The sequence below is a fragment of the Phascolarctos cinereus genome, unplaced genomic scaffold (genome assembly GCF_003287225.1).
Source record: "Phascolarctos cinereus isolate Bilbo 61053 unplaced genomic scaffold, phaCin_HiC Scaffold_5;HRSCAF=322, whole genome shotgun sequence".
Classification (NCBI taxonomy): Eukaryota; Metazoa; Chordata; class Mammalia; order Diprotodontia; family Phascolarctidae; genus Phascolarctos; species Phascolarctos cinereus.
In genome coordinates this window covers 365,944,597-365,966,989 of record NW_027555958.1, presented here as the reverse complement: position 1 = coordinate 365,966,989, position 22,393 = coordinate 365,944,597, and the positions used below count along the sequence as shown (strand labels likewise).

Here is a 22,393-nt window from a genome sequence, read left to right as displayed (position 1 = left end):
CCTCTATGAGTAATCTGAGGGGTATATGTTTGGCTGGTAAGAAGTACTTTAAAAATATCTCATTTTATCCTCACAACAATCCTGTGAGATAGGTGCTAATGTTAACTATATGTTTTTTTTAAACAAATGAAACAGGCAGTGAGAGGTGCACAGGGTTATGGTTACATGTGTATCCGGGAAGTTTCTGAAACTTCCTAACTCAAAGACTACCCTTCTAACTACTGTAACAGCCATCTGATTTGACAACATGTTCTGGTAGAGAAAAGAAAGAAGCTGGGTTGGGAGTCAGTTTCAGTTAGGTGGTAACAGGACACGATTTGTGTCTTTGAGAATCCATTTTTTCAGTCTAAGGTGCAGAAGTGATATAATGTTACAATATCCATCACTTTTCTTTGCAAAGAAGATGCTAATGCCATTCTAAGATTTTCTGTGCCAGTGGGAAGTTTTTAGTGTTAATTTGACCTTGTTCCCGGCAGTTCTCTTTCCTTTCATTTCTATCTTCTATCCCACCAATTATCATAGGCCAAATGTGGGCCTTTAGTGGCAATAATAAAAATTGGCAGTTATTTCTTTCTTCATTGTCAGTAACTAGAATTAGATAAAGTTAAACCATGGGCTAGATCTGAAGTGGAAACTGGATATTCTCCACTCCTATCCTAATAGGTTTATATTGATCCCAAGTTGCTTTATTGTCTTATCTCCTTGATATAGTAGGAATTGTTTTCAGTTTTTGTATTCCCTGTGCCTGATATATAGATAACAGGTACTTGTAAATGTGAATCTATGGATTTGATTGCCTGGGTACCTTGTAATACTAATTGGTTCTTTGAGAATGGCGAGGCTTCTAGGTTAATTTCTTGTTATTGTTGTTCAGTCTTATGCAATTTTTGTGCCTACCTCATTTGGGTTTTCTTGACAAAGAAATTGGAGTGGTTTGCCGTTTCCTTCTTCAGCTCATTTTACAGATGAAGCTGAGGCAGAGAAGGTTAAGTTCAGGGTCACACAGCTAGTAAGTGTTTGAGACCATATTTGAGTTCAGAAAGACAGTGTGCCTGACTCCAGGCCCAGCATTCTATCCACTACATCACCTAGCTGCCCAGGTTAATGTTATTTATGTAATATTCAAATAATATATTCCTTTTTCTTTTCATGCTCTTATAAATGTTGTGGTGTAATTTTGTATTTTATAAATAATAACAAAATGTAGGACATTATGTTGGTATTTGCACTTTGTACTTTGGAATAGTCAAATGTAATTTGTAATATCAAAATTTTTTAGGGGGTTTCAGTCTTTTAGATGATGTATAGGTAATTAGAAATGTATAGTTTCTATAATTCATCTGCTGTTTTCTATAATTAGAGCACATTTCAAAATTCCTTTTCTAACAGATGTAAATCCGAACTTGAGAGAAGCCAACTGGCAGTGTTGCCAGGAGATGTCTCGACACTAAACAGTACGCCACAGAAGAGTTCTACTGCTCCCATACAATCAAGTCATCAGAATGGTATGGATTTGGTACTTGGGTTGTAAGAGCTTAGTGCAAGGACCTCAGACAAAGGATATAGTAGAGTGTGAGAAATGTACGAAATTCCAGCACGCAGTCCTACATGAGGTTTTCTTTCTTCTGTAACAGGACATAATTTAGAGTTGCTGGACTCTCAGCTCTACTTCTCTTATTGTTTGCATCTGCGTGTGTGCATGCATGTGTGTATATGCGTGTGCGAGAGAGACTGAGTATATGTGCACACACATCAAATTTGCAGTAGGCCTTTTTTCCCCCTCTACACCCATCTCTACTTGTCCTGTCTGACTTCCAGAAATCCCACATTTTCCCCATCTGGACCACACATGTATACAAGCTCTTCTTTCTCTTGAGCTGCTTTGTTTCTGTAGTTCTGTCCCTAGGGCTTAGTATAGTACTTTGCAAACATAGTATCAAGGAAAAGCATAATAAATAGTTTTTGAACTGAATAAAGGGGAAATGGCCAGAAAAAAAAAAAGAATTTGTTTAACAGAATGGAGGATCTTGGTTGGCACAACTAACCTGCTCTTGCTCCTACCTAAATTATCTCTTTATGTTCAGCCTACTATGCTCATTTTAGAGAAGAAGCTAGCCTCTAATTATTCCCTTCTAAGGGCCAATTCTAGCTTCTGTTATTTTCCAGGGCAAAGTTCTTGTCCTTATTGTCTTTGCTACCAGTTTTTGGGATCAGAGTGCATGTAGGCCATATTATTTTTTAGCCCATTTGAATAATTGGCAAAGACTGACATCAGCTGGATTCTGTAAAACATTTCACATCTGTCTTAGCCCAGTTGCCATCTCTGAGCACTTCTCTCTGCTCAGTTTGAGTTATAGCTTACATTTCCCATCTTGTTACCTCCCCTTCTCCTAGGTGTCTCTCCAGAGTCCCCACAATTTTACAACAACACATATACAGCAATAACAAAATGTCTTTTCCAGCAACATTTTGAGAATGACCATTTCATCACAATTCCCTCTAGCTTAGAACAGCAATGTACAGAAATTGTTGATTGACTGATGTAGTTTGAGTATATTTGCTTTTCTGTGTTCACCACAAGATATTTCTCCAAACTTTAGCAAGCAGGTGTTTTAGAGACCTATTCTTATAGCTCATATATTTCTTCTCCTGCAATGGCTTCCAGAAAAAAAAAACAAAGCAACAACAAAAACCCATCCCTCCTTCCAAATGAAAAACATTTCTCATCTATAATACATGTTTTACAAGCAGCTGCTTTGTAAATCTATCCTCACAAGTAATTATTGGCAGTGTACAATCTCACACTTAAGCATCTGTATCCACGAATTAAACAGAAGAAGATAGTTGATTAATTCAAGTTTGCTTAGGGAAAAGGAATAAATATTTATAAAGTGCCTACTATGTGCCAGGCCCTGCTAGCTAAGCAGTTTTGACAAATATTATCTCCTTTGATCCTCACTACAACCCTGTGAGGTAAGTGTTATTATTATCTTTGTTTTATAGTTGACAAAACTGAGGCAGACAGTTAGTAAATGACTTGCTCAGGGTTACACAGGAAGTATATGAGGCCAGAGGTGAAATCAGGTCTTCCCACTGTAGGCTTCAGTGCTCGATCTGCTGCACCACCAGCTGCTTGTATTTATACTATTTACCTTTCTCCCTGAAAGGAAGGATGTGAGAACATTGAAGTAAAAATCTCAGATTTTAGGTCAGAGCATTTCACTAACTTAATTTCGAAGTAAATAAAAGAATGAAAAAAAAACTGCAGTTTTGAAAAGAACAGATCTTTATGTTTTTTTAATTCCAAGTTCTCTTTCTACAGTGAACAAGGTTTGTGAAACTGTAGTGGCAAGATCCTTGAATAGGAATTTGTGAGACCCTAATCGCAGTCCTTACTCTAACTGTAGTAATTAGCTGTATAATTTTGAAAAGTGCATTTTCAGGGGCAGCTAGGTGGTGCAGTGGATAGAGCTCTGGCCTTGGAGTCAGGAGGACCTGAGTTCAAATATGACTTCAGACACCTGATACTTACTAGCTGTGTGACCCTGGGCAAGTCACTTAACCCCCGATTGCCTCATTCAAAAAAAAAAGTACATTTTCAGTTTATTTTTTTAACCTCATGTATTTAAATGGATAAGATTAAATATAACTGTTTATAAAAGATTCAGCTAGGTCTTGTTATGAAATTAAAAATTCAGATCTGACCTTTAATCTTACATTGTATGTCTTTAAAGGAATTTTGATGGTTTTTGTGTGCAGCCCTTGAGTTTTTCTGAAATCTGTGTTCATAGCATCTTTCATTCTATATATATTTTTAAAGTTCTTTTGAGTAATTTAATAGTTCTCTTGTAACAAAATCATTTTGTTTTCATTTGGAATTTGAAATGTTAATTTTTAGATTCTCAAGTATTGGGATGGATACTTGAACGGATTTTACTTTTTTAAACTGAAATTCTATTCCTGAAATTAGTTGTATTCCACATCCGTTTTTAGCTTCCAAGTACGAAGAACTACAAGAAAAATACAGTAAAGAAGTTGAAGAACGAAAAAGGTTAGAGGAAGAAGTAAAAGCTTTACAAATTAAAGTAAGTTAATTCTTTGAAATATGTAACTCAAAAAACCTGTTTTGTTATAGTTTAGTATAAGATTAGAATGTATTTTTCCCCCAGTTGTTGACAGATTTTTATTTACTTAGAAAAGTAAGTTACTTGCTATTGGTCATGTACATTATTTTATATGAAAAATGGGAATTATTTAAGAGTCAGGTGCAAAATAAGAAATTAAGGATAATAACAGGGATGATTAGTTTGTCTTTATCCCCACATATAAATCCTAATGGAAACATTAAAAAAAAACCCAGAGTTTAGTTCATATACTTAAATTCAACTGTGGAGCTATTTTTCTAGACAGTGAGATGTAACAAATGGAAGAATGCTTGAGAAGGCTGAGCTCTCGCTGGCTTGATTTGTTAACTTCACCAGGTTGCTTCACATGTTTTGTTACTTATAGAAAATGTTCCTCACATTTATTTCAGGCATATTGCTTTCTTATAATGCCTCTTCCATTTTATATTTGTGAAGTTGATTTTTTTTTTTAAACCGAAGACTTTATGCTAGCCTACTGAAATCTTTTTGGGTCTTGACTTTGTTGTCCAACATGCCAGTTTTGTATAATCTCCAGATCTGACAGGGATACTGTCTGTCCCTCTATCCAGTTCATTGATAAAATTCTTAAGCATAACAGAGCAAACGTAGATTACTGCGGTACTCTACTGAGACCTCCTGCCCAGTTGACATTGAATCATTGGTGACTACTACTTGGCAGTTCCAAATCTGGCTAATTATATTATCTAGTCAGCGTCTTCCGTCTTTTCCATAAGAATGGTATGAAAAACGTTGTCAAATGCTTTCCTTAAAATTGAGGTAAAATATATTTACAGCATTCTTCTGATTTGCCAGTTTTGTAGCCTTATCAAAAAAGGCAACAGATTAGTTTGGCATAACCTGCTCTTGATGAAGCTATCCTGGTTCTTTGTAATTGCCTTTTTCCTAGATGTTCACCAACCATCTCTTTATTGATCCCTTGTAGAATTTCCTTCAGGGAGACTATAGAGATTCTTAACATTTTTTTGTTTTTGGTTCCTTTGTCAGTCTGGTGGTGAAGCCTACAGACTTCTCAGCATAATTTTTTTAAATGCAGAAGATAAAATATTCGAGGTTACAATGGAAAGCAATTATATCAAAATATATTTATCAAACCCCCCCCCCAAAACAAATTCTGGGAGTGTAGGTTAGAAACTTTAGGTAATTCAGAATTGTAGGTTCTCTCTTTTTTTGAAGATTGGTATTCTTGTCGTTTCCAAGTTGTATAGTACCTTTCCTATTTTCCATTATCTTTCAGATATCAGCAGTAGTGCCAGTTTTTTCAATACCCAGAGGATTTAGTTCACTCAAGTCGGAGAAGTTAAATTCATCAAGGGCAGCTAAATGTTCTTACTACCTTTGTGTACCAAGATTCCTTTTTAGCCATTTTCATTCTCTTTTTCAGTGCATGGTTATTCTACTTGGCAGACAAAAAACAAAATGAAAATTTAAAATTGATCATTTCTAGTTCTGCCTTTTCTCTGTTGTCATTTCATATTTTTTCCCCTCCCGTGATGGGTCTTCCCTTTCTGCTGGGCCTCTTTTTTCCCCTCTTAGTATAGCTAACAAACGCTTCTTTACTGGCTGTCATTGTCACCTTCAGCTCATTCTGAGCTTTATCAGTTCTGACACTGAGAGCCAGGTGCCAAACTTAGTCTCTTACATGTATGAATTAATGAATGAAAAGCATTTATTAATAAATGATTACAGTGCACTAAGCAGCTTATTAAATGCTGGAGAAACAAATATAAAAGGCATGGTGGGCCTCATTCTCAAGGAGCTTGCATTAGGGGGAGACAGTATATAGGCAAGTTGTGGCCAGGGAAGGGTGTCGTGGCCAGAGGATTCACAGGTGGAGTGAATTGATTCCTAGGACAGTTGATCAACCATATCCTTTCCAAGAGTTTGGAACGTGGGGGGGTTAGTGGTGACATTTTAAGTGGTAATGGTGTCAGAAGATGATCTGAGTACATTAGGGTTAGTCTGGGGGGCGCCCAGATATGGTGAACTTTCACCAGCCACGAACACAAGTCTCCATGACTAGAGCTGGAGTTGTGAATCTGAGGAGAAGGGTGACATGGCACAAAGATAGCTGTGGTGCCTCATAGTGGGTCTGCAAGTACAGAGGTATGAGCAGCCCAATGACATAGGTCCGCAGGGCCCCAGAGTGGAAGGGGAAGGTGGATTGCAGCAACGTGGCAGGAATGTGGCGCATACCTGGTGGATGATTCTTAAACTTTCACCTAGATCTAGTTAATCTGTTTATTGAAGGGGAAACTTATTGTATCTGTGCTATATTATATCTTAAATTGGAAACTATAATGCACACAAACACTTCCTTTCCAGAAGAAATTAAGGAGGGTCTTATGTATTACCATTTGGCCTATCTTATTGTGACAAAGCAAGTCTTTGTAATTGCCAGCTCTGCCAAACCAAAGAGCCAGATTTGCTCCAAGATAACTGGACATAAAAGGTTGTTGTCCATCTCTTTCCACTGTGGGATGAGAATCATGTCTTGTGTAGAAGTGAATGTCTCTCTCACTTACTCCCATGTATGTCCTCCTTGTATTTCTTGGTCAGCTCTGTTGTCCCAAATCTTTCTCTTTAAATTTGTTGGCACTGTGCACCCAGGTGCCATGAGTGCTCTTGATCCATCCTCTTTCCCCACTTTTTTTTTCCCTCTCCCCACTTTTGAAGTCTCATAGAGGCCTCACTTCATAGTTGTGATATAGCGGTTCTATAAGTATATCAGAGTGCCCATTACTGCCTTGGGATTCACCTTCAAAAGGAGTGATTGTCCAGCTGCATACTAAACTTTGTTAGCCTACCTGTTAACAAGGGTGTGATCTTCTGTGTGACATCATACTATTACTTGATCTCATTGCATCGTCTGTATTTTTGAAAATTAAGTTGTTTGATGCGTTCCTTGTGCATTATACCTTGGTCTGATTGGATGCAACTTATGTTCTAGCATTGTGCTTTATAGATGTTTCTCTCCCAAATATCGAAATGCTGATACAGCTGATCTGTAGAAAAGAAAGTCGATGTTGATATTTTTGATTCTCAGTGGTAATTTAAACCTGGTTATTTAAGGAATCTGATAATACATCAATGATTGTGACTGTTATTTAAAGATAAGCAGCCTTCAATATGGAGGCTTTTTAAAAGAAGTCTTTAGCTGTTTTTTTATTATCTTTTCACAGAAAGCAAGTAAGACAGTTCTCCCAAACACCATGAGTCATAGGGAAATTGCTCGGCATCAGTCTTCTTCATCAGTGTTCTCATGGCAACAAGAAAAGACACCCACTCATCATTCAGCCAACGCTCAAGAAACTCACCTTAGGAGAGGTCTTACTGCCTTGCACATTCCTTGGGAACAAGACACAACACCTAATAGGATGTCAAGTTGGGAAATGGAGAGGAAAGATACTAATTGTAGTTTCCATGAGAACCAGAGTAATCCTCACCTGCTGGATCAGATAAAAGCTCAGAATCAAGGTAATTATTAAATTTTTAAAGTTTAGTTTGCAGTGTGATTCTTAGAAAACTTTAAAAAGTGATTCTAGAACTTTTACTAGAAGTATCAAAAAGTTTCAAGTGTTAGAATGGGCCTGAGACATCACCTTTAAAGTTGGGAATAACATCCCTTCATTTTGTGGATGAGGAAACTGACATCAAAATGAAGTGATCTTTCTTTCCCACTTCTTAATAATAGAGCTGGGATTAGACTTCAGGTCTCCTCTGACTCCTAGCCAGTAAAATTTTCACTATACGTTGTATCCTGTTATTACTTTGGAGAGCTTGACAATATTTTATTTTTTGAACTTTAATTTTTTTTCAGGTAACAAGCATTTTCTCTTTCTCTCACCTACTACTCCCACATTTGAAAAAAGAAGGAAAAACAAAATCCTTGTAAGAAATATGCTTAGTCAAGCCAAACAGATTCCCTCATTGGCCATGTCCAAAAATAAACATCTTATTCTGATTTTTGAATCCATCACATCTGTTAGGACATTTGGGTAGGATACTTCATCACTGGACTTCTGTAATTGTGATTGGTCATTGCATTATTTAGAGTTCCTAAGTCTTTCACATCTTTTTGTTTTTGTATTAGTTGTTCTCCTGATTCTATTCACCCCGTTGCAACAATTCATATAAATCTTTCTAGGTTCTTCTGAAACTCTCCCTTTAATCATTTGTTTTGGCACAATATTATTCCATTACATTTAACTTAATATAATTTGTGCAGCCATCCTCCAATTGATGGGCACCGCCTTAGTTCCTAGTTCTTTGTCACCACAAAAAGAGGTGCTACAGATATTTTTGTACATATCAGTTCCTTTTCATTTTTCTTTGGGGCATTGGACTAAAAGTGATATTGCTGGGTCAAAGAGTATGTACAGTGTAGTGATTTTGAGTATTGAATTCCCAGTTGCTTTCTGCAACCAGTTCACAATGGTCTTCATAATGCCATGATATCAAGATTTCAGTGATGTGAGAAATGTCATGCACGTCCAATGCTGTTAGATTCAAGTGTGTGTTCTTGGTGGTAGTGTGGTTGTATAGGTGTATGGGGAGGGGAGATCGGAGATTTCTAATTTTGTCATTTTGAAGGTACAGAAACCTCTTTAGCTTCTTGATTGAGATAGCTACCTGAGATAAGTTAGAATTAATTAATTTTTTAGATTTAATTTTTTGATGCAAAAATATTAAATTTTACCAGTGTAGTACTTCTTGTATCAATAATAAGGGTAATAAGTAGCATTTAGATAGCACCTACTGTATTCAAGACACTAAGCACCATCTAATTTGTTCTTTACAATGCCCTTGTGAGGTAGGTGCTATTATCCCCATTTTACAATTGAGAAAACTGAGACAGAGTTTGAGTGACTTGTCCAAGGTCAAACAGCTTGTGTCTGATGCTTGATGTGAACTTGAGTCTTCTTGACTCCCCAGGCCCAGTGCTCTATTCATTATGCCACCTAACTGCCTCATATGGTTGTAATTTTTAGTGTTTTAGTTTACTTCTCCCCATGCCATACTTCCCTGCTCAAATTTATTCCTGATGCTAGACAGGTTCTTTTCACTCCCCGGCCTGTGACACATTGCCTGTCCTGCAGAGAGGCTTACATTATCATTCCCCTCAGACCTTTTCTTCTTTCTCCTCACTTTGCCAGCAAGGAGAAAGGAAATGGGGTGGGGTTTGGAGATGGCACAATGAATACTTTATGCTGCCCTATGCCCTACTTTTCTATTCGCCCTCTCACTAGAAAGGATAACTTCACCCCTAGGTTATTGTGTCGTCCTCCCCACCCCACTCCCATCCCCTCAGTCTCAATGAAAAAAGCTAAAGACAAAGAATGAGCTGGGGGCTAAAGTCAGGTGTCATGGCTGGTGGTGGTGGTGACGACGACGACAGTGGTGACTGTTTCTGCTACATATCCTCTTTCCATGCTGCATCCTGTAGGCACTGGGTGTCAGCCTTACCTGTTGGCAGCTGCACATTTTGGACAAATAGGGCTTCAGATAAAGAAGTTTATCACAAATAGTGTGTCGGGATATTTCCATGGGTCTGTAAGACTGGTACATGTTGTTTTGATAATGAGATGCTAACTAGGTCCACAAAATGTAGGGTCCCACAGATGTGCTTAGATTGTTTCTGACCACATCATTTCCCACCAGGAACTTGAATAGAAGATCATGTTTCCTTGCCACATCTTAGTTCTAGGAGAGGAAAAGGAATGAGGCCTATGGAGAGGGTGGTGCTCAATATATTTTAATTTTGCAATTCCTTTACAATGTAGAAACACTGAAATGCTTCAGAGAAAAGGCACATTTCAATTAAAAGTACAATTTTGGTAGTCGAAAATCTTTTCTAAATGTTTTTCATTTGTGTAGAAATATGAACTCTATCTTGTTTCTTTTATGGTAGTTGAATATGGGAGAGAATGGAAAAGAAAAGAAAATATTGTAATTTAATGTTGCATTCAGATTAAGTGGTCTAAGGTGAAACTAATTAATTGCAAACTAGTTTGTAAAGTTGTAAGTTGTAAGGTTCAAGTGAAAGATATATTGTCAATCTAAAGTTTTCAGTGTGTTTATTTTGTGTTTTTGTGTGTGTGTATGTGATTTAAGAGTTAAGGTGCAAAGTTAATGAATTGGAACATCGATTGCAAGGACAAGAAAAAGACGTAAAAGGACACATGAACAAATGGCAAGAAACACAGCTCCAACTAGAGAAAACAAAATTGGATTTAATGGAGAAAGAGAAAGTTTTGAACAAAACTAGGGATGAACTGATGAGATTAACAGCACAATTTGATCAGGCAACTGCCAAGGTACTTCTGGGTGGGGGGGTTTATTTTAAAATTTCTACTCCATTCATCATTTCTCTTCAAAAGGATTGTACAACAAATGACACTAAGTAAATGTTAGTAATCACGTCGGATAAAGCTGATTATAGGGAAGCTTTGAAAGCCTCAGGACATATGAAGTTATAATTTTTAGACTCACATGAAATTAAACTGCTCAGCTGATCTTCCAGTGTTCCATAGACATCATAAAATCTTAGAATTAGAAGGAAACCTTGAGGTTAACCTCGTCTACCTTCCCACCTGTCTCCTCTTTAGTGTTTTGGTTTGAATATATATTTTCTTCTTGAATATGTCTAGTGATTTTTGCCCTTAATAAATGGATTTTTATTTTGTTAATTTTGATTCGAATGAGGGCTTCCACAAGAAGGGTGCCCAAGTTGATGAAGGGCCTTGAGATAATTCCATAAAAGGACTAATTGAAGGACTTAGGAATGTTTAGTCTGGAGAAGAGAACATGATAGGGTATCTTAAGTTAGTTGGATTATCACCTAGAAGAAGGATTAGGTTTGTTTTACTTGACACTAGATAGCAGAAAAAGCAATGGTTGTCAATTTCAGAGAGACTCTTTTCAGTTGAATGTAAGGAAGAACTTTAACAATTAGAACTCTCTGGAGGTCCTGGGTGCCAAAGGATGGATAAACACTTCTTTGTGATGTTGAAAAGGGGATTCTTGTTAAAATATGGATTGGACTCAATAGTCCGTGAACTTTTTTCCGTCTCTGTATTTCTGTAATAAGGTAGTGAAGACTTGATAACTGAATGAGAGTAGGTGAAAGATAATAGAATTGATGGTGACCGAGGTTAGGAAATTGAATGACTTTTGAGCAGGATGATGATACCTACAACAGAAATTAGGAACCTGGCTGACAGGTTATGGTGGTACCTCTAACAGCAAAATGGATATTTGGAAGACCAGATTTGGCTCTGGAGTAGAGAGGATCTAGTCTGTTTTAGTCATGTTGAATTTGAGGTCTTGGTGATATGTTCACCAGTGGGTTGACATGGTATTGATGCTTTGGAGAGAGATTAGGGCTGGATATGTAGTTTTGGGGGTTATTTGTGTAGATATGATAACTAAACATGTGGAAACAGATGATTGAGACTGAGAAGAATAGAGGACCAGGACCGCATCTTGGGAAGTACCAGGTGTGAGGAGAATGATGATCCAGCAGATGAGACTGAGAAGGATTGGTCATCACTGGTAGGAGGAAAGCCAGGATAGAATATAGGATCCCAGGATTATTATAGATAGAAAGCAGAAAGAGGCCACATAGTCTAACCTTATTTTACAGATGAGAAAATAGACTCACAGATGTTAAATGACTTGTCTGAGGTCACTGAATAAGTGTTAGAGGCAGGATTTTGGACCCAGGTCTCTAATGGTGGCAGGGTTATAGGGTGGGGTAGGGATAGTATCCAGTAAGTAGAAAAGCTGGAGAGGTCTCAAAGTAGATGAGGGCTGGCAAAAGACCATGTGTTTTAGCATTTAAGAAATCATTGGTAACCTTTGAGAGAATAATTTCAGTAGTGGAGGAAGGGGTTATATTAAACAAGATTACAGGGAATTGAGAAGTGGGTGATGAATTTAGGGAGTACAGAGAGTTCTTTCCAGTTAATTGATAGTGAAAAGTGATGATATTTCAGGGCATGGTAGGGTCATTTTAAGGATGTGGGAGCTGGCAGGTTTATTGTTATCAAGGATGAATCCTGTACATAGGGAGATAATGAAGATGGCAGCTGGGTTACCCTTTGGATAGAGTACAGGACCTGGAATCAGAAAGACCTAAGTTCACATGTAGCTTCAGACACTTACTAGTTGTGTGACACTGGGCAAGTCTTAACCTCTGTCTGGATTTCCTTGTCTATAAAATGGGCATAATAATATCACTTGCAGAATCATTGTGAAGATGAAATGAGATAATTATAAAGTGCTTTACAAACTTTAGAGCGCTGTATAAATGTTAGCTATGTAAGATGAGAGGGAATGATCAGTGGAAGGAAAGGAGACCCTGTATAAATCAACTTAGGAAGCTGTTTTTAAAATCCTCTATAATATATGAGATTATCATATTAGACTATTGCTAAGATATCAGACTCAAAATTATAAAAGAAAGTAAAGGAGCCCCCATATAAATTAACTTAGAAGCTCTTTGGTGCCATTTACCCCGTTTTATCTTGTCCTTTCTCTGATGCACTCTGCGGTAGGAGTGTCCTGAAAAAATCCATTTTGCTTAAATGTAGATTTTTCACTTGATTCGCTTAACAAACTAGAATACTGTACACTTTGGTTTATATTGATTTGTTAACTGACATTGAAATTCTCTATTTCGGACTGAAAAATGACAGTTCTTTTTTTAAGGCAATTGGGGTTAAGTGATTTGCCCGGGGTCACACAGCTAGTTAAGTGTCAAGTGTTTGATCTGAGACTGTATTTGAACTTGGGTCCTCCTGACTTCAGGGCCAGTGTTCTATCCACTGCTCCACCTAGCTGCCCCTTAGGTTTTTCTCTTAGGTTAACTACAGACAGTTCCTGCTTTATGTAAATTCATACTGTGCAAATTTGACTTTATGTAAAGAATTCTGAAAGAGATTCTCATTCCCAAACCCTGTATTAACTTTACTATACAGTATCAGTTTGGTGCTCATTGGCCTCCCCCCCCCAAAAAAAAAGCCCCAAAAATCCCTCCAAGTGAAAGCTGAATAGACAGGTAGAAAGACCACCACCACTGAATTTAGGGCTTGGAGTGAGATTTCCAGCACTGAGAGAGGACATGTCTGTTTTTGTTCGTATATGTTTGGCTACTACATGTCTGTTCCTGGCCCCTGCACCTCACTCATCCTCTCCTGTCTGTGTCTATGTCTGGCTCTCATGTGGCTGGCTCTGGTCCCCTGAATGTTCCTCCTCCTGCTTCTCTGCCCCTGGCCACCACATGTCCTTGAACCATGTGCGGGTCCCCTCTCTTCATGGGTGCAGCTTCCTTCCTGCCTCCTTTTCCTATGCCTGTGGGCAAATTTGCATTGCATAAAATCGTTTTTACAAAGAAGTCTGTTTAACTGCCCCCTTAGGTAAAGCAAGAAATGTCTGTATTTTATTTCATATTTCATATTGTATCTTCCAAAACTCAGGACAAATTATTATTACCAAGAAAAGGAAACCCAAATTAAAAAAAAACACTTTTCTTTATTTGATTTAGTTGAAGTTTTTATATTTTAGTGAATTATTTCATTTATTGGTAGTGTACAACACTGGAGCAAAAGTTGAAAAAAATGTCTGAAGATTTGAGTTGCCAAAGACAAAATTCGGAAAGTACCCGATGCTCTTTGGAACAGAAGATCAAGGACAAAGAGAAGGACTATCAGGAGGTAAGGAGGAAAGAACAATCTATTTAATATTCTTGGTGCATTTGTACATGGAGGTAGCTTTATAATTTTGAGCATCTCTCTGGAATACATTCTGGTTTTGGTGGTCATGGCACTTTTAATGCATGAGATTTCGGGAAAAAAAGGGAAGTCAACATAGTGTGATATGATAACTGGAGAAATGGTTTTGTGATTCTAGTCAGCTGTTTACCATTATTTTTGTGCTCATGTTCATCTTTTCACATCTTTCCCAGAGTAGTTAGTAGAATAGGCAAGCAAAAATCCTTTCTATTTGTTGTTTTCAGTCTCTTTGGAGAGTTGTTAGAAGATAAGAAAAACCAGTATTGCCTTTTTGAATCATGATTAACTGTATGGCCTGCCCCCGTGAGATAAATTGTAGTACATTTCCTAGCTTTTGTAGCTTGGAGTTTGCATAAAAGCACATGGGGATTGTTAAAGGAAAGGGCAGAGCAGACTCTATGATAGGGAGACTTGACAGTTTGCTTCTTTTAAGTTAGATTTGTGCATTAGCATAATTTGTTTCTTTGTGGTATAGCCAGTTTAAATGTTCATCTGTGATTATTCTGGTTATCAGAGTGGATTGGTGGCTCTTACAACTTCTACTTTTCTGAACTTTTTGAATAGTTTCTTGTTTACTTCTATCTTCAGTGGATCTGTAATCTCACCATGTGTCTACTCCTTCCATTGATTCAGATGGATCCGTGCTCTCTCATTTTGTTACATTCTTACCACTAGGCATCTATCAGTTCTGCTGGGAGTTTTCTTGTAGGTTTCTTAACATACATGGATGCCACAATGTATGTTGAATTATGCATCACTTTATCCTTTGTCTTCACTGCATCATTAGCTCTTTTTTTCCTTTATTATTTCTGTTATCTTTTATGATGCATATTACTCAACCTCTTGTATGTTTGCTAAAGTCACTGTTGCTGTTGCTATCTGTAATTTATTCATTCTTTCTGCAATTCTGTTGTTTGGGGTGTTCAAGAAGCAAACAATCTCTTAGGTTTGATTTTCTTTCTGAAAATGTTTCAAACTCTTCTTTATTATTAAATATTCTTTTTTTATCTTGTACAGTTTAGCTCAGATTTATCGGATACCTCATTGAACTCTAATTTTCTTTTGTACAATTCCATTCCTTCATTTTTTTTAGAATAATATTGCATTATTTAAATATCTTTTCCTTTGTATTTGGTCTTTTTCTTGATGCCTTGTGGAACCTGTTTCTGCATTGAATCAGTAAATTTAACTACTATGAGTCTTGGAGTTTGCAGCTGTGGTTTTTGTTTTTTTTTTCCTAGAGGCTATCTGTGAATTCTTTAAGTTGGAATTTCATTTTATGTGTTCAGAAGTTCTGGGCAGTGCTCCTCTATCATTTCCTTCATTATGGTGTTAAGGTTTTTTATCCTGTTGTGTGTTCTTCTGGAAATCTATGAGCCTTATGTTGTTTCTATTTAGTCTGTCTTCAATATCTATGTATTTTATAGCTTGCATAGTGAACATGTCTTTATTTTTTGCTTCTCTTCTTTTAGGTTGTCCTTCACTTCTGTGTATTTGTATTCCCAATCTTTTTGTCTGCTCTTTTGTTTCTTTGGTGAGGCCTCTCATTACAGATTCAAACTTTTTGATTCTGTTCATTATTTTTGCTGTGGAGGACATAAATTCTGTTCTCATAATTCATATTTCTCTTTTAAACTACTCAAGAGCAACATATTGTAATTCCATGTTCTCAAATTCCATGGGGTCCTGTTTCTCATATGATGTTGGATCATTTTCCTTCATTTCGCTGTATTTATAGATGCCTTTTTTTTAACTAGATCTGGATGCCATATTTCCTTCTGTTACTGTTTTTCTTGTTGATTTTTCTGTTTATGTTCTGTTTCTGTTTGAGATTTCTTCCTGAAATCTTTGGTATTTTCAGTTGTCTACCCTCACCCCCTTTTATTTTCCTTATCTTTCACTTCCTGATTCCCTGCCTTCTGATTGTGGTTTCCTTGGGGATGGATCTCAAAGCTTCTTAGCTTTTAGCCACAATGGGCAATTCAAAGTTCTGTGTCCCAGCTGACTTTTGGGTGGTCCAAACTGGCTCCATCTGGATGCTAGGCTCTTTTCTCAGGCTTGGTGGAGTCCTGCACAGCACCCCATAGGCAGAGTGTCCTGTCCTAGTGACCTGTCCCATTTCTTCTGTTCCTAAGATCTGTGGCAGTTCAAAGCTTTGCAGTACTGGTACTTCTGGGTTGCAGCTCCCAATCAGGCTTTTGCTCCTGAAGTACTGGCCACACACTGGTGTTGAAGTCTAAGCAACTGGCCTTTCTGTTCCTCATGTGATATTCCGCCTTCCATTTTTGCCTTTGTACATAATGTCTTCAGTGCCTGAAATACATTCATTATTCCCTTCCACCTCTTAGAATATCTAGTTTTCTTCAAAGTTTAACTTCAGGCATATGATTCTCAATTTCTCTTTCTCCTAACCCCATACATGATTTTTTATTTTTTGGTATATATTGGCATGTGTACATGTTTCCTGTGGTAAACTGTAAGCTTCTTGAAAGTAGGGACTGTTTTGATTTTTGTCTTTTATATTTAGCATCTAGCATGATAAATGCTTATTGACTGTTTCTGTTTGAACTTAATGCTGGACATCATCTTCTGTGATGATAACCTAAACCTTTGATGAGCAAACATTTCATTTTATGTCTCGTTTGTTAATCAGGATTGTGAATAAATTTGTTCTGTTTCATCTTTCAATTAATCCTATGTAATCTAAATGTGCATGGAAAGAGGAGTCCTTAATGTTCATTTATTTTTGGCTTTTTGGTGAGGCAGTCAGAGTTAAGTGGCTTGCCTAGAGTCACACAGCTAGTAAGTATCAAGTGTCTGAGGTGCGTTTGAACTCAGGTTCTCTAGACTATACATCCGGAGTTCTATCCACTGGGCCACCTAGCTGCCCCATTCATTTAATGTTATATTTTAAAGCTGCCAAATCAAATGCATTTTTTATATTAAATTATAAATATGGTTAGTGTCTTATATTCTTTGAACTCTAGTCTGTTATATGACAGCTAACGTAGATTGTTTTCATAAGCTTCTCTGTTCTCTCCTCATATTTTTATTAAATGTGCTCTCAGTATACATGCTACATTTATGGGTTAATCTTGGTAATCTCAGCTGTATTTATGTGTTTGAGCTCCTTTTTGCGCACTGTTTCAAATAGAAAAGAAAATTAAATTAATATTCTAGTAGAGGGCTAACAGACTACTTTGAATCTAGATTACTGCTTATATAGTGTTACTACTTGTCTGTTCCCTACCTAAACAGACCTGGATTTGATTACCAGAACCAGTATTAGTGTTAATTATATTTTCTTATAAAATTGATGTGAAGTCTGGCTCCCTATTGTCTACAGCTCTTTCAGTGTACTGACTAAATAATTTTTTATTTAACTCTCTCTTCTCCTGAACAATAGCTATTATTTATTTATTTTTGTTCTCTTAATTTTTAGGAACTCTCTCATCAGCAACGTACCCTTCGGATGCTGGACCAGGAAAGCACTCAGATAAAAGCCAAACTAAACCAAGAGTTACAGCAAGCCAAAAGCACTCAAAACATATTGCAGGCTGAACTTGATAAAGTAAGTTGATCTTCATATTCTGTCTCACTACAACCCCACTTCTGTACCCTAGCCTTTAAAAAAATCCTGCCCGTACCTTGAACTCACTTAGGAAGATTGTTTTATGCTTTCCTCAACATTTCTCCTTTTTAGTCAAAACGAGAAATAGATTATTTTGGTTTGATTTCTCTGGGACTCAGTTTCTTGTTTTTTAAAAATTCAGTTTTATTTTCTGTTCTGAGTTCTCTTCTCTTTCCTTACCCATTGAGAAGGCAAGAAAAACAAAACTCATTACAAATAGGTATAGTCATGCAAAACATTACTTCATTAGCCATGTCCAAAATAAGTAAAAAGAAAAATAAAGGAGGATAGGAAAATATGCTTCAATCTGCACTCTTGAGTCCATTAGTTTTCTGTCTGGAGGTGGATATCATTCTTATTTAATCCCTTCTGTTTGCACATTTATGTTTCTCTGTATTTGTTTTTGTATTTTGAAGTGTACCATTTTTTTCTCCAGAATTATACTTTGCTTTTAGGGCAGCTTATCATTGGTTATAAACATTTATCTTTTGCCTTTTGGAGGCAAGCTTTCCTCATTTTCATAGTGGTAGCTGACAAATCTTGTGTGGTCTTAAGTGGGGCCCCTTGAATCTTGAACTCTTTAGGTGCTAGTTTTTGGCGATTGTGTTTTCAACTTATGTTTCTTTCCACGAAGGTAGGGGAAAAGGATATATATGTAGTGCTTACTATGATGCCAGAAACTGTAGAAAGGGCTTTACAAATATTATCTCATATGAGGGATTCTATTTTCCTTTTTTTTCTTTTAAACATATTTTGTTATACATTTTCTTCAATTAAATATTTTTCTTCCTCTCACCTTTTCAGCCCCCTCCCCCAAATGAATAAACAAAACCTTAGTAACAAATACTCATAATTAGGCAAAACACATTGCTGCATTAGTCGTATCTAAAAAATGAATCGGTACATCTTGAGTCCACCTCTCTGTCAGGAGGTGAATATTTGCTTCATCCCTCAATTATCTGGACTCCTGGTTGGTTTTTGCAGTGGCCAGACTTCTTAAGTCTTTCAGAGTTATTTTTCTTGGGACAGTTTTTTAAATTATATAATTCTGCTTACTTCACTCTGCATCAGTCCTTACTAGTCTTCCCAGTGTCGGCATAATAGCATTGCATTACATTCATTTACCACAGTTTATTTAGTCATTTCTCTGTTGATGAGCATCTCCTGCCAATTATTTATCAGACAAAAAGAGGTGCTATAAATATTTTATGTTATACATAGATCCTTTTCCTCTTTCTTTGATCACATTGGGAATCTAATCCTAATGTTGTTGTCCCTAGATTAAAGGATATATACAGTATAGCAATTTTTGTAGCTTTGTGGTTCTAAAAGGCCTCTTTGGTTTTCTGTCATGATTTCTTAAAATATAAAGTCCCTTCTCTTGATCTTGCCTTTTTAGTAATCTGATCCTTATGTTTTTAAACCTGTTATCCTGGTCTGTTATTTATGATAAGAGTTATTTTATATTTCCAATTTTTTTAGTCTTTTAAATTTGTCTTAATATTTCTTATTGTTTTGTAGAATAATTAACATTTGTTTGTCTATTCTGGTTTTCAGAGTCTGTTACTTGGATAAAGTTTTGCAGCTCTTGTACCAAGGAGTTAATTCTTTCAAGTTTTACTAGTATTCTCATTTCTTTTCTAATTCTTTATTGCTTCTAATTTAAGTTAAAATATGATTTTAAACTCTTGCTCCATTTCTTCCAGGAGTTCCAATTGACCTTGTGGCCAGACTGTTGGTTTTTTTTTTCTTTCCTTTAGTTTCCTCTCCTTTTCCCTTCCCTTTCCTTTTTCCTTTCCTTTTTTTTTTGTTCTTTCTTTTTCTTTCTTTTTTTTTTTTTGGGTGATATCTCTTGCAGATGTTGTGGAGTTAGTTGTTTGCTTCCTCTGGATTTTGTCTTGGTTATCCGTGGCTCCATAATGATCCTATCATCAGTGTTATTTTTTATTTGAGACTTTTTTTTGGTGGTAGGGTCAGCCTCTGCACATTTCTGTATAGAACGTTTAGGCCTTATATGGTTGTGATTTTTATTATTTGAAGTACTGCCAGTGCTTTCTGGGGGTACTGAACTTTTTTTTTTTTCCCTATGGTTGGTCAAAAATCAACAAGTATTCATTAGACCCCTCCTATATGGCAGGCACTATCGGTGCTTGGTGTGCAAGTACGAGGAATGAAATAATTCTTGCTCAATGTGTTTACATTTTATCAATGCATATAATAAGTATGCATAAAACATAAAGAATAAATAAAAAGCTAATATAAGTAACACAAAGTAATCAAAAACAAGGTAGTTTGAGAGGGAAGGCTAATTTTTGGGTGGAGATTAGAATGGATTTCAGAAAATGGTGCTTGAGCTGTAAATTGAAGGAAGAGAAGGATTATATGAAGTTGAAATAATGAGACATTGAATTCTAGGCATAGGGGTTTGGCCATTGTAAAAATCATGTAGACAGGTATAGTGTGAAGTATAAGGTACAGGAAGGCTAGCCTGGCAGGATCCAAAAGTGTGGGATAATAACAATAATTATAATAATACTACCACTAATAACTTTTATGTATGTAATGCTTACTATGTGTGAGACTCTATGTTAAGTGCTTTATTCTTTTCTCATTTGATATTATCTCATTTGAGGTAGAGTAATATGTAATGAGATATATAATTATAAAGATAATTTAGAAGGGATTTAAAAGCTAAACATGGGTGTTTCCCTTTTATCTTAAGAGCCAAAAGGGAGCCAATGGATTTGATAGAGTAAAGAAATAACATGGTCAAATAGGACTTAAAGCAAATTACTTTTTTAGCATTATGCAACATGAAGTGGAGTGGGGGGAGATTTGAGGTGGAGAGACCAAATATGAGACTTTTAAAATAATCTAGTCAAGAAGTGACAAGGGTAGGGGCAGGTAGGTGGTGCAGTGGATAGAGCACTGGCCCTGACGTCAGGAGGACCTGAGTTCAAAAACGGCCTCAGACCAAACATTTCACACTTACTAGCTGTGTGACCCTGGGCAAGTCACTTAACCCCAACTGCCTAAAAAAAAAAAGGAAATAAGAAGTGACAAGGGATCTGTGTGTCAAGCTATTTATTGTGTAACCATATAAATTATACTATTGTATAATAGATGTTTAAACAGAAAGATTTGACAGATGATTAGATTTCTGGAATGAGGTGGAATAAGGTGAACTTTAGTTGTTTTTGTGGGAATTTGATTCTTTCCTTTTCTTTTTTTTTTGGTGAGGCAGTTGGAGTTAAGTGACTTTCCCAGAGTCACACAGCTATTAAATGTTATGTGTCTGAGGCCGGATTTAAACTCAGGTCCTGTTGACTCCAGGGTTGGTGCTCCGTCCACTGTGCCACCTAGCTGCCCTTGTAGGAGTTTGATTCTTAAATTATATAGCTCTTAGGTGTGTTTTCTAGATTAGTTTTTTATAGTGGATACCTTACCTTTTAATACATATTTTTTAGTCTCTTAATTTTTGTAGGCTTCTTGTAAGATCCTGCCTAAGTCCCTCCTTCCCCCGACTTACTTCTGGCTTCCTTTGCTGGACCTGTTTCTTGTGGTTATTTTGATAGGATCACTGGTTTCTGGCCTCTTAGAGCACACTGGTATTGGGACTGTCTGAGCTGTGCAGGTGTTGTCTCTTTCTGTGACTCTGGTGCAACACTGGCTTTAGGCCTCTTAGAAGACCCGCGATGTATGTGTGTTGTCTAGCCTCGTTTTCTTTGTTCATTGATCTTTGAGTGTTGGCCTTGTGTCTTGATGCTTTTGACTGGTTGGGGTGAGATTCCATGGACTCTAGTCCTTAGATCAAGATACTGATTTTCCTTCCTCCCTTGACTTGTTTCTATTCAGAATACCTGTATTTATTCTCTTTATCCAGTTTTTCTTGGTTGTAATCCATCTTTTAAATTGCTGCCAAAATAATCTTCCTAATGCATCTGACCATCTTAATATCTTTCCCATAAACAAAATTAAAGCATTTAGGATAATCAGGGGAAGTGGTCACATGTGGAAAAAAAATCTTCATATCAAATTTCTCTGATAAGGGCAGTGTTAGGTTTCCAAGATATAGATAGTATGTACACACACACACACACACACACACACACACACACACACACACACACACACACGTACGTACACGTGCGGGTGCACTGTTTTTCATTAGAGAAGTAATTAAAGGGTATGAATAAATAATTCTTAGAATTGCAAACTCTGAGCAGTCACATGAAAGAATGCTCTAATCATTAGTAATAAGAGAAGTGATCATCATCATTACTCTGAGGTTTCACCTCATGTTTAATTCCTTTTTTTGTCTTTGTGGTTCTTTCCATTTATATTGTTGTAGTTATTTTATATATTTTGTTTTAGCTCTGTTTTGCTCTGCATCAGATTATTTAAATTACAGTTTGTTTAGCCATTCCCTAATTGATTGGCATCTACTTATCTATTTTCACTTCTTTGCTAACACTGTTTTGGTGTATATGGAGACTTTGCCTTTCTCAGTGACCTCCTTACCCCTGTAAATTTCTAACAATAGATGAAATAGAGCCAGTGATAAAGGAGACCATAAAGGAAATATCAATAAGTGTTTAGTCCAGGTCTGAAAAAAATATTGCCAGAATCTTTTGGAAGTCCTGATCATAAAATGAGCCAGGGTAGGTGTAAGGCAAAGGATGCATTTAATAACCAAGGAAGGAGTCAGGGCCGGACTAGTGTCCAGGCAGTCCTGCCTGAGGTAGTAGAGTACACAGCCAGACCACATTCAAGTCCCTTCTGTCATTAGTGAATTATTCTTGGAA

General features: G+C 36.8%; 1 protein-coding gene across 1 annotated transcript in view; it reads left to right on the top strand.

The window, feature by feature from the left end:
- Positions 1-22,393, top strand: part of CENPF (centromere protein F) — an 84,360-nt gene that overhangs the window by 14,003 nt on the left and 47,964 nt on the right. Inside the window, 6 exon segments of the mRNA XM_021007830.2 lie at positions 1,390-1,505; positions 3,994-4,085; positions 7,346-7,640; positions 10,278-10,480; positions 13,754-13,879; positions 17,400-17,528. Coding sequence (XP_020863489.1) covers positions 1,390-1,505; positions 3,994-4,085; positions 7,346-7,640; positions 10,278-10,480; positions 13,754-13,879; positions 17,400-17,528 — 961 coding nt within the window.